The sequence below is a fragment of the Puntigrus tetrazona genome, chromosome 20, assembly GCF_018831695.1.
Source record: "Puntigrus tetrazona isolate hp1 chromosome 20, ASM1883169v1, whole genome shotgun sequence".
Lineage (NCBI taxonomy): Eukaryota > Metazoa > Chordata > Actinopteri > Cypriniformes > Cyprinidae > Puntigrus > Puntigrus tetrazona.
This window is the reverse complement of record NC_056718.1, coordinates 21,094,785-21,107,263: the sequence shown is the minus strand read 5'-3', so window position 1 is coordinate 21,107,263 and position 12,479 is coordinate 21,094,785. Positions and strand designations below refer to the sequence as shown.

The 12,479-nt window shown below is 44.4% G+C and overlaps 1 protein-coding gene across 4 annotated transcripts; it reads right to left on the bottom strand.

Annotated features, from left to right (window-relative positions):
• Positions 1-7,910: 7,910 nt before the first annotated feature.
• On the bottom strand, positions 7,911-12,479 carry pax1b (paired box 1b). Of its 4 annotated transcripts, none has more exons than XM_043218732.1 (5): positions 12,258-12,479; positions 10,749-11,354; positions 9,819-9,952; positions 9,139-9,337; positions 7,911-8,617 (listed from the first exon to the last, which is right to left on the bottom strand). In XM_043218732.1, exons 1-5 carry the CDS (start codon positions 12,265-12,267, stop codon positions 8,544-8,546), a joined length of 1,023 nt encoding a protein of 340 aa, XP_043074667.1. In that variant the 5' UTR covers positions 12,268-12,479; the 3' UTR covers positions 7,911-8,543. The 4 variants fall into 4 exon arrangements, with proteins under 4 accessions (XP_043074667.1, XP_043074668.1, XP_043074670.1 ...); XM_043218733.1 differs by having other exon boundaries at positions 7,911-8,614; XM_043218735.1 differs by having other exon boundaries at positions 7,911-8,486.

Sequence of the window (12,479 nt, the reverse complement as noted above, 5' to 3'; positions counted from 1 at the left end):
CTAACAAAAGTCACAACTAGTTTTACACAACAAGGCATGTACCATAATACCCATAATTACCTTCAGGCTTTGACGTTTGTCTCTTCTTGTGATGCTCGGAGCTTGTTCGCTGAAAATTTGGATTTTCTGTAAGATTATGTCTGAGACGTGGATTAGGATGTTTAAAGATGTGATGTGTTTCTTTACCGGCTCTTTGTTTGCCTGCGAAGTCTTATAATAACACGCCGATATGAATATCAGGATGCTTTAAACTCCTTTGAATGCAGTGGTGACCAAAGGTCTGAGGCATTATATGTAGCATTTTTCAAGTTTCATTAGACAACGTCTGAATATATTATCTATATGTAGTTGTTTAATATAATCGTAATTATATTATTTAAAAAAATTGTGCTGTTATTATATAAAAAATATTTGTAGAACATTTTTGAGAGAAAGAGAAAGACAGAGTTCATTAGCAAAAACAATTCTGAAATGTCATGCTTTTGCATTGTGCATTTCAATTAGTCTCAATCAAACTGCAATTGGGCTTTTTGGTTAAAAAAAATAACAATACAATACAAACACCTAGCTAACTGTCACGGTCTGAGGAGAGAGGAGGCAGGCAGGCAGGCGAATACTGGCAACGTCTTTAATCAAACTTAAGAATGGCGTGGCCGCCGAGCATACATCAGCTCAAAACAAGAAAAACCAAAACAAATACTCAAATGCGGGTAGTCCGTAGCAGCAGGGGTAAACACAGGCAGAACGAGTTCGGGAGAGCGGACAGAAGTACGAGAACGTAACTTCAATCCCAGCCGAGGAAAGACTGGGTTTCCGGAGTATATAAGGAGGTGAGTTAATTGATAACAGGTGTGGTGAACAGGTGGCTAGAATTCCGGAGATGATGAGCGGGTGATTGGCGTGGGAGACGGTGATCTGGTGGGTGTGTTTGTGACACTACCCCCCCCTCTACGGGTGCCTCCTGGCGCCCGCGAACGGCGACGGGGACGGCCACGGGGACGTGGAGCTGGGTCTTCCGGATGGGCCTGGTGGAAGTCTTGGAGGAGTGTCGGGTCCAAGATGTCATCGCGGTTTACCCACGACCGCTCCTCCGGGCCGAAGCCCTCCCAGTCCACTAGGTACTGGAGGCGGTTGCCCCGTCGCCGAGAGCCAAGGATTTCCTGGACCCGGTAGACGTTCTCGGTGGGTTCGATCTCGGGAGGTGGGGGGGGTAGTTCCGCATCTGTGGAGGGAGGAAGAACAGGATTAGTGAATTTTTTCAGGAGTGAAACGTGGAAGGAGGGTGAGATGCGATATTGACGTGGTAGTTGGAGCCGGTAGGTGACAGGGGTGATCTGCCGGACCACGGGAAAAGGACCGATGTACCGGGGACTCAGCTTTTTACAGGGCAGGCGAAGCGGATGTCTCGGTGGAGAGCCAAACCAACTCTCCCGCTGGTAGATGGGGTTAGGTGACCGGCGGACATCGGCCTGGTGTTGATGGCGTCGCACTGCCTGTTGAAGTTGGACATGGGCTGAGTCCCACACCCTCTCGCTCTCCCGGAACCAGTAGTCCACCGCCGGAACCGAAGAGGCTCACCCGACCAGGGGAACAGAGGAGGTTGGTAGCCCAGCACGCATTGGAATGGGGTGAGCCCGGTGGTGGTCTGGCGGAGTGAGTTCTGGGCATACTCGGCCCAGGGTAGGTACTGGTTCCAGCTATTCTGGTTCTGGTGGCAGTAAGCGCGTGGTATCGGGCAAGCTCCTGGACCTTACGTTCCGTCTGGCCATTAGCCTGGGGATGGTACCCGAGGTGAGGCTGACTGTCACCCCAGTAGACGGAAGAACTCTCGCCATACCCGTGATGTGAATTGCGGGCCTCGGTCCGACACCATGTCTTCAGGTAGTCCGTTTCGGAAGACGTTGTCGAAGAGAGCCAGAGCGGTGTCAGGGCGGTGGGAATACCAGGTAAAGGGACAAATTTACACATTTTAGAGAACCGATCTACTATTATCAATACAGCTGTGTGGCCGTCAGAGGGGGGTAGATCGGTGGCGAAGTCAATTCCGATGTGGGACCAAGGCCGCTCGGGTATGGGGAGAGGTTGGAGTTTGCCTGCCGGGAGCCGACGAGGTGTGGAGGTTACAGCACAAACTGGGCAGGAGCGGACATACCTAGCAACGTCCTGCGTCATCCGCGGCCACCAGAACCTCTGGGAGAGAATGGAGAGGGTTCGGTACCTGCCAGGATGCCCGGTTCCCGGAGAGGTGTGTACGGAGTCCAGGAGGGCGAGGCGCAGGCGAGATGGTACGTATTGGCGGCCCTCCGGACCTCCCGGCGGAGCGGGTTCCTCGCGGCTGGCGGCACGGATCTGGTCCTCCAGTTCCCACACTATAGGAGCGACAAAGATATGAGGAGGAAGAATAGGTTCGGGTGAGTCGGGTACCTGATCAGGTTGATGAATACGGGAGAGTGCGTCGGCTTTGCCGTTCTTGGAGCCAGGTCTGTAGGAGATGGTGAAATTAAAGCGTGTGAAGAATAAGGACCAACGGGCTTGTCGGGGGTTCCGGCGTTGAGCGTTTCTGAGGTATTGGAGGTTTTTGTGATCTGTGATAACTTCAAAGGGAACTGGGATCCTTCCAGCCAGTGCCGCCACTCCTCCAGTGCGAGCTTGATGGCGAGGAGTTCCCGGTTGCCTACGTCGTAGTTCTGCTCCGCCGGGGACAGTTTGCGGGAGAAATACGCACATGGACGGAGTACGGGAGGTTCGCCATGCCACTGGGAGAGGACGCCACCGACTCCCAGGGTAGCCGCATCCACCTCGACCACGAAGCGCTTGTTGGGGTCTGGATGATGGAGGATGGGAGCAGTGCAGAAAGCGGCCTTCAGGGTTTGGAACGCTTGTTGTGCCTCAGGGGTCCAGGTGAAAGGTCTGTTAGAGGAACGGGTGAGAGAGGTTAAGGGAGCAGACAGGTTACTATAGGCGGGAATGAATCGACGATAGAAGTTAGCAAATCCGAGAAAACGTTGTACTTCCTTTATTGAGTTGGGTTTCGGCCACTCCTGCACTGCCCGGGTCTTCTGGTTATCCATCTGGAGGCCCGCAGGGGTGACGATATAGCCCAGGAAGTGAACGGAGGATTGGTGGAAGCTGCATTTCTCAGTTTGAGGTAGAGGTGGTGGTCTCGCAGGGCGGGTTAGGACTTGACGTGCGTGTGAGACGATGAGTGGGAAGATCCGGGAGTAGATGAGAATGTCGTCAATATAGATGATGATGAATCGGTTTAGCATGTCTCGGAAGATCTCATTCATGAAATCCTGGAACACGGAGGACTGTTGGCAAGGCCATACGGCATGACAAGATATTCGTAGTGTCCGGTGGGAGTGAGGAATGCTGTTTTCCATTCGTCACCCCTGCGGATACGAATAAGATTGTAGGCGCTTGGAGTCGAGAGTTTTGTGAAGACGGTGGCTCCACGAAGGTTCTCCAAAGCGGCAGGAATGAGAGGAAGTGGATATGCAAATTTGACGGTTTGGGAGTTGAGGGCTCGGTAGTCGATGCAAGGTCGGAGACCACCGTCTTTCTTGGCCACGAAGAAGAAGCTGGATGCAGCTGGCGAGGTAGAGGGGCGAATGAAACCTTGTTGTAGGGCCTCCTCCACGTACTCCTCCATCGCAGCCCTCTCCGGGACCGATAAGGGTAGACATGACCTTTGGGAAGTTTGGCACCTGGCAGTAGGTCAATGGCGCAATCCCATGGCCGGTGTGGAGGAAGGTGAGTAGCCGCCGACTTGCTGAACACATCCTTGAAATCCTGGTACGGTTCGGGAAGTGGCGTGTCGTGCTCGGGCTCCGGACTTTCCACTGAAGTGGATCCTATAGGTATGGAAGGATAATTATAAACAGGCAGGGGTAGATTCTTCAAGCAGTTTTGGAAACAGAAAACACTCCATTTCTGGATTTCACCGGTTCTCCAGAGGATGTCAGGCTGGTGTTGCTCCAACCAGGGTCTCCCGAGCACGACATCCACCACGGCGTCTTCTAGGACGAGGAGTTGGAGTTCCTCCAGATGAAGCTGACCGATCTGCAGGGTGAGAGGTGGTGTGGTGCGGTGGACGCGGCCCCGGCCCAGCGGGGTTCCCTGGATGGTGCTGATGCTGTAGGTAGTGTCATTTGGGTGAGAGGGAATCTGGTGTTTGTGGAGGGTCCTCGAGGAGATGAAGTTTCCGGCGGCACCGGAGTCCACGAGGATATATACTGGGAAGAGGTGGTTGGCATGGATCAATGTACCAGATATATGGGGTAGATTGGTAACTTGAGGAGTGAAACGATCGTACTCACCGCTGGGCGCGGGGCCGGACAGGACAGGTGGTGAGGCGGTGATTCGGATGTCCACAGTAGAGACATAGGTTGGCAGCAAGTCGGCGGGTGCGTTCGGCGGGAGTGAGATGGTAGGTGTCCGTAATCATGGGCTCGTCGGTTAGAATTGGAGACGGTGAGGTAGGTGGCGCTGGTGGCTGACGGGAATCCACACAGGCATTAAGATTTTGGGAAATATGGATAGATTTGTTAATAAACGCTTCCAGTCCAACGGTATCCTCAAAAATCGCCATCTGTTGGCGAAGCGCCGGTTGTAATCCCGGCGAACACGGAGAGCAGCGCCGGCTCATTCCAGCCACTAGCCACCGCCAGAGTGCGGAAGCGAATGGCGTGCTAAGTGAATCCCTGCGCCTCTGTTTGTCGGAGGTTAAACAGTTCATCATGGACAGATAGTTGGGAGGTGATGGGTCCAAATACCTCCTTCAAATGAGCCAGGAAGTTTGTAGCCGAATTCACGACAGGGTTCCGGGCTGAATGGAGGGCTTCCGCCCACTGCAGCGCTCGTCCTTGTAACAGCGAGATGATAAAGGTTACTTTGGCAGCGTCAGAGGGGAATTGGTGAGCCTGTGACTCCAGATATAGGGAACACTGGAGCACGAATCCGTTGCACGTTTCCCTCTCACCGGAGTACGGTGACGGTCGAGCGAGGGGACATGCCGGCGCTGGAGTGGGTCGGGACAAAGCCGCGTGGATAGCTGTGGCGATCTCGTGTAGTGGATTCGGCGAGCTGGCGGGTTCCGTGTTGGCGTCTTCTTCCATCTCGTCTTATATCAGGGCTGGGATTCTGTCACGGTCTGAGGAGAGAGGAGGCAGGCAGGCAGGCGAATACTGGCAACGTCTTTAATCAAACTTAAGAATGGCGTGACGCCGAGCATACATCAGCTCAAAACAAGAAAAACCAAAACAAATACTCAAATGCGGGTAGTCCGTAGCAGCAGGGGTAAACACAGGCAGAACGAGTTCGGGAGAGCGGACAGAAGTACGAGAACGTAACTTCAATCCCAGCCGAGGAAAGACTGGGTTTCCGGAGTATATATGGAGGTGAGTTAATTGATAACAGGTGTGGTGAACAGGTGGCTAGAATTCCGGAGATGATGAGCGGGTGATTGGCGTGGGAGACGGTGATCTGGTGGGTGTGTTTGTGACACTAACTAACATAATAAAACCAAAAATTTATATATATATATATATATATATATATATATATATATATATATATATATATATATATATATATATATATATACCATATTTGATTGAAAGACATGCACAATGAAAAATATGAATTTTCAAAATAGTTTTTGCAAATGAACTCTTCCTACGTATATATATATATATATATATATATATATATATATATATATATAATTACAATTTTGTTTTACACACAAGGATTTTAGAGATTTTCAGAATGTAATTGTTTTTCATTTATTTTTATTGAAAATTAACGTGAAAAAACAATACATTAACAAATGAAAATAGTAATTTCATATTAACTACATATTTTTTCCTTTTTAATTTTTTTCCCCATATTCTTTTATATCCCAAAGCCCTAAAACAATGTTTATTTCCTTTTCTAAATGAAAAAAATTCAGTTTTTTGTTTTATAAAAAGCTTTATTGCCACCACCGACTGTGTGACCGTATACAGAAACAGTCCAGAATACCCCAAGCAGTTTCTAAAACATACTGGAACTCAATACAACTTATCTTGCATTTTTGCTCATGAGTCACATGCTTGTAAAACCCTTTGGTCCATTGAGCTGAGCCATTACTGAGAGCTCCTTAAAGGCTCAAGTCACCTCAGCGTACAGAGCGCTGCACACCCTCATTCAGATGGAGATGTTTGCAACTGGACCATGTTACATCTCACATTACCTGCCGGACATGCCTGAGCTAACACAAGGAGTAAGCTTTGAATAAGTAAAAAAGAAGAAGCTGCAGACGGAGCAGATAAAGACCAATGGTTCACACAGATGAGAACATATTCTGCTGAACAAGAGCACAAAAAAGTTTCCCTGGAGATGTAACGACCGAGTTTTTTCTAGCATAGTTGTTTTCAGGGTGTGCCTGGTTTGATTCGATATCTCTGTGTAAATATCTTGCAAGCCAACTGATGCATACAAATGCCAGATCTACAAATAGTTGTATTTAAATCTACGATAAAACTTATGAATGGTTTTTGACTCCTTATTTAAGTCTAAATTCACATTTATTTACTTTATCAAAAACAGTGAATACCCCTGAAAAAAAATACCCCTGGAAGCATTGGGTTAAAATAATTAGGTAGTTTTTCATCTCACCTGATCTCACCTGGCCAAGACTTCCCTTTCACAAATTTTCAGATCACTTAATAGGCTGTTAATTATGCTTAAAATCCTGTCATCATTCACTTCACCCTCATGCAGTTCCAAACCGGTATGACTTTCTTTCTTCTGCTGAACATTAAGGAAGATATTTTGAAAAAATGTGAGTAACTTGGCAGTTGTTCCCCGTTGACTTCCATGGTACAAAAAAAAAAATACTTTGCAAAAAAGTCAGTGGTGACTATCAGACAGGTTATCTACATTCTTAAAAAATATTATTTGCCTGTGTATTTAGCAGAAAAAAAGTAGTTATTAGCACTTTTGTGGGTGTACTGTGCCTTTAAGGCCTGTTCACACCAAGGGCGATAACTAGCTTAAGAATAACTGAGTAGCTTTAATAAGCGTTCTAATTCAATTATTTAATTTAATAATCGTTCTAATTTAATTCTAATTCAACAGCGATACCTATAAAATATTGTAGGCTAAGGACCTGTGGGAACGATATAGCTGGAATGACTTTCAGACGGTTTATTTCAGCTGATGAATGAAAATAATATTGACAGTTTATCATAATTCTTTAATTTGCGCCGGAATTTACGACAGCGGACGGCAACATATCTGCGCATGCGCGTTTGTAATAAACGTTATCGGTCGCGTGGACTCCAGTTATCTTTATAGCTGACGTCCTTGGTGTGAACGGCCCTTTAGGCTTGCTTTCTCCTAAAAGCAAAACCAGATGTTCCTCAAGTTCAACACTCTTTGAGACCAATAACTTCATCCACAAAGACGGTATTCAGGCTATTCGTTAAAAGATCAATCTCTGAAACGTTAAAATGTAGCATAAAACATAAAGCCTAACTTTTTGGCGTTTTTATAATCATAATACGCCTTTTATTAGTTATTTTTGGGAAAATATTTTTAATATTTTTGTGGTATCAAATAAACTAGGCCTAATAGCCTGCTCCAAATCAATTAGCCAATTAAAGATCAATTACAGATAAGGTTAAAATTGCAAATATTAATTTAAATACATAAAAAATGAAGTTAAACATTAAAAAAAAAATTAAAAACACTTGTATATGACGCTTATAAGTTTCAGTGGGCGCATTTTCGTTTGCTGTCCTTCGTCAGCTCTTTTTATCTAAGTTTATCTAATAGATTGTTTTACTTAAAATTTTTTCCCATTCGTTATTCGCTTAATTTAATACATTTCTTCTAATTCATGTGTTGAAAATATTTTGCACGTCTAAGTTCATTAATGTTTATTCATTTTTACATACACATACACGGACTTGATCGGCTCGTCCAGCCTACATCTGTTTATTTTTATGGTCGTCCGAGAAGATCTTCTGTCATGTGAACAAACATCGACAGCAAAATACCACATAATCTCTCTGTAAACATGTCATCTAGACTGTGACTGTTGAGCAGAAATCAGCCATTGAATCCAAGACAGCTCACTTCTGACATGCCTTTATTAAGCAGAAATGAGTTTATAAAAATAGACGTGTATATGCTTATTACTCAACAGTAATTATCATACAGACAAGAAAATGCAATGACATGGACAGTTTCATTTCATTTCCCCTCTAACAACGTTGTTTCGCCAGCAAGAAAATATTCAAATTGCAGCCCATTTATAACAACAGCCTGACGCTTACATTTATGCACCAAACAACAAGAAAAAAAAATCTACTGCAAATATTGCAGAAATCCTCTGTGGCGTTTCCACAGCTTCAGCTCCCGCTTTTCCGTAACGGTGTGAAACATCCAGGTGTGTTTTTTTTTTTATCCAGAACTTGCTGCCGAGTGACTCCTTGAAGCTGCACATGAAGGATGAACAGATGAAAGTTATTTTTTCTCTGGCTGTCTTTGCGTTTTTACGACTCTGAGAGTCCGTGAACGGCGCTCAGACCCTCGTGCTGCTGTTTGCTCAGAGGACTCTTTCTTTCTGCTGGAGCCAAAAGAGAGGGGTGTTTATGTAGCAAACAAGGTGTAAATGAGCCATTCAGCCGTTTGTAAAGGCTATACTTCCCTCGCAACGTCGCTGTGACCTACGCTGTGTTTGTTTGGGGTCCGGTTAAGGTACAAACCGGCAGCTGCGGTACAGCGGAAGTCCTCGAATGTCGTAAAAAAGTTAATTAAAATCGGCCTACGATAACGACGTCAGAGCAACGCGAGGAAATAATGCAACAAACGGGAGCTAAATAACGTGAAATGCAAAATAAAACACTCCAGTGCAAAAATAGCAAAAACATTTTAAAATATAGACGGTTTATATAAACCAAGCGACTGTTTTTACTTGGCTTTTTTTACATTTCGTATTATCATATATAGCTTTTACTGCATATGCATACACATCCTTTTGAGTTGTAATGTATAATTTGTGTGTGTGTCAATTGCTTATATTCTATTAAACAATTTTATTTTCATTTCGTGTGTTCATGTTTTGATGTAGATATAACTCGGTCTCACCTTCTCGGAGCGGGTTTTTGAAGGATATGGCGCTGTGCAGGTTAGGGCCCTGTATCATGGCCCCGGTGTTTGGATGCGTGAGGCTCGCGCCCTGAGACTGCCAGTGCCCGTAGTTACCGGCGTGTCCACCGTAAACGCCGTACTGATTAGTGGCGGAGTATGCGCACGCAGGAACGTATCCCGATAAATTTGACGAACCCTATAAATTAAAAATAAACACCATTACATATCATGCAACGAACGAAAAATCTATAAAAATTAAAAAAAAAATTAAATGCAATTGACAAACTATAGTGATAATTTGCAAGAACTTAACTTGTAACTTGCAAGATCCATATATTGTGAATTAAAAAATTACAAAACATTTGCACAGACCACTAGAACACTATATATAAAGAGATTCTTTATTTGAATACATGTTTTCATTAACATTTTTGAAAAATAATAATAATAATAATCGAACCTTTTTAATGCACAAAACGTTCTTTACAGTGAAAACGGTTCTTTTTATGCTCTTTATTCTAAAACTCTTTGGGGTTTTTCTGAGAAAACATTCACGGAACGTTTACTTTTAAGAACGTTTGCTCATATTGCGAACAAAATTTGGAATTAAAACATGTGAGAGTAAATTATGCTCGTGCTAAAATAAAGAAACCAATAGGCCTGAATGCAAAGCTCACCTGTGTGTACTTAATGTCACTTTCTAATGGAGTTTTGTCGATTCCGTTGACTCCGTGAACGGAAGGAAATGAAGGTCTGTTAACGGCCGTCCAGTCCTCCATTTTCGGCTGGTAGCTCTCTGTTCCCGCAATAGCTGCAAAAATGTTAAAATAAACCCGGGTTAAATAGTTGCACGTTAACGAAAATAACAAAATAACAATTGATAATAATTTCAAAAAGCACTCTGATGCAATTAAATAAAGAAGAGAATTTCAAATTGGCTCTGCTTGAAAATTATATGAACAAACAACACTGGGCACATTTAGAAATAGAAACACTAAAAGTGCATTATCACACTAGTGTGAGAGCGTTTCAATTTTAAGTTTATTAAATTAAACGTGGACCTCAAATTCTGCCCAACGGGATCTCGCAGAGCTGCTTACTGCCATTAGAAAACTTCTTTACTTTTTATTCTCTGCAATCATGCTTTAAACACTGATCTAAAGAACCGACTAAATAACATCAATAACGTTTCATCTTCAAACAGTAACACACCGAAAGCGCAGAAGCAACGTGACAATAATAATCCAGATACATTCTTAATTTCCATGTAAACGCTCTCATACAATATTTACTTTTAATAGAAATTGTTGCATTAATGACAAACCGGTAAGACATTAGAATTATAGTAAAGAATGCTTTTTAATATCCCCATGAATTTCATAAAATCAGCCCTGCACTCTTAAAAATAAAGTTTAAGTTACAAAAGGGAAGTTTCACTGAGCCAAAGAGCGACGAAAGGTTCTTAAAATAGCCAAAGTAAGAACATTTTAATAATCTAAAGAGTTCCGTGGATGTTAAAGAATCTTTGTGGAACCATCGGCGCCGGTTATTTCTTTTAGCAGCACGCCAAGATCTCGAAGGCTATATAATCCAGAAAGTGCGATTACCTGCGGGGTCCATGAAAGCCCGTATTCCTAATATGTTGCTGACGGTGTGAACGGAGGGCCAGGCCCGGGACAGGCTGACGGAAACAGCCGGAGGACTGCCGAGTTTGGAGCCGGTCGGAGACATGGCGTTCTGGTAGGAATACGGATACACGGGATTGTAGGAGATCTGCGGCGGAGAGGGTTTGCTGTCGTACTGACTCGGCTGAGACAGGTTCCCAATCTTGTTTCTCAAAATGCGACTGATGGAGCTCACAGACGGAACGTTATATTTGTCGCACACCCCGTCGGCCAGCAGCCTGTCGCGTATTTCCCAAGCGAATATTCCAGGATCGCCCTGTTTATAATCCCGTATGCTCTTCACCACGTTTGGCGTCGTGACCCGCGGTTTACTCCCACCGATGGCACCGGGTAAAATAGAGCCGGTCTCGTTGTACCTGGCCAGGATTTTGCTCACGCAGCCGTGAGAGACCCGGAGCTGTCGGCTGATGTCGCAAGGCCTGATCCCGAGCTGCGCCAGTTCCACGATCCGGATCCGGATCGCGTTCGGAAGAGGCCGGCCGTTCACGAACACCCCGCCGAGCTGATTCACCTCCCCGTACGTCTGATCTGCAAGAACCGAAGTTCAACAGTGTATGCACACTCTTAAAAAAATAATGCATGCAAAAGATTGTTTTTGCAAGCGCTGCCACAGAAGGACAAGCTTCCCAAAGAACCTTTCGAAGAACGTTTAAAAATTCCTTTCTCGAACCTTTTCTGCGTTTGGAAGGTTGCATGGATTTCCAAGGCTCTTCGTGGAATCATTGATTCAAATAAAGAACCTTTATTTTTAAGAGTTATAAGCTACCGTGATTTTAGTATGCTGTTTTCTTGCACCACGCGCTCAAAATAATAAAAAAAAACGCACAAACAAAGCATACTCCACTATTCAACAAAGACTCGTAAATATCTGTAGGCCTGTTATTATGAACTATTTCACTGAATGGTTTCTTTGAAATTCTGCGGTTCTTTTTTTTGAAAAATGTCTGTTGGAGAACGTGGAACAAAAAATAGACACTCGCTGGAAATGAAATGGAAAATGCAGACAAAATTGCATCTTAAAAACACCAAGATTTATTATTAAGAGTAAAAGCGCGTGGTTGTGAAGTGCACGATTTTAGTCTAATGTAGCCTATGTTTGAGCTATCGAATATTTATATGCCTAAGCTTATTTATATGCACATGATCAGTGCCATTTCTGCTATAAACATCCAAAGGCACGTAGCGTTCACGGAAATGTAAAGGTGCACTGTACTCTCTTAAAAATACATTTTAGTGGCCCATTCTCAAAACAACAATTTTCCCCGTCGATTTGAAGTCTAAAAAAACGTCTGTGAAGCAAAGATGCAAAACAGAAACTTTATTTTAAAGAGTGTATTATTACTACTATTATTATTAATCATTTGATTTTTTTTTTGTTGTTATTCCTGAGAGTCTTCATTAGCTAGCTATAACAGATCAAGAGGAACTTACCCATTTGCATCGTGATATTTCCCTACAGTGGTCGTGCTCCTTTAACCTCTAACCGTGCTGCTGTGAGTCTCGTGCAGCATTGGAGGGGTCTCCCCGTGTCTTCCGTTAAGGACAGCCCTCTCCTTCTTTTTACGGCTCAAGTGTCCGGGTTTAGGACCGAGCAGCTTGTTACAGTAATCTTTGATCCACTTAAGAAAGTCAGTCAGTCCGGCAGACCGGCTC

Coding starts and splice junctions, on each gene's coding strand:
- pax1b (XM_043218732.1), bottom strand. Junction 9,338..9,818: donor GTGACATTAAGTACACACAG/GTGAGCTTTGCA, acceptor TTTAATTTATAG/GGTTCGTCAAATTTATCGGG. Junction 8,618..9,138: donor CAAAAACCCGCTCCGAGAAG/GTGAGACCGAGT, acceptor TTTTGGCTCCAG/CAGAAAGAAAGAGTCCTCTG.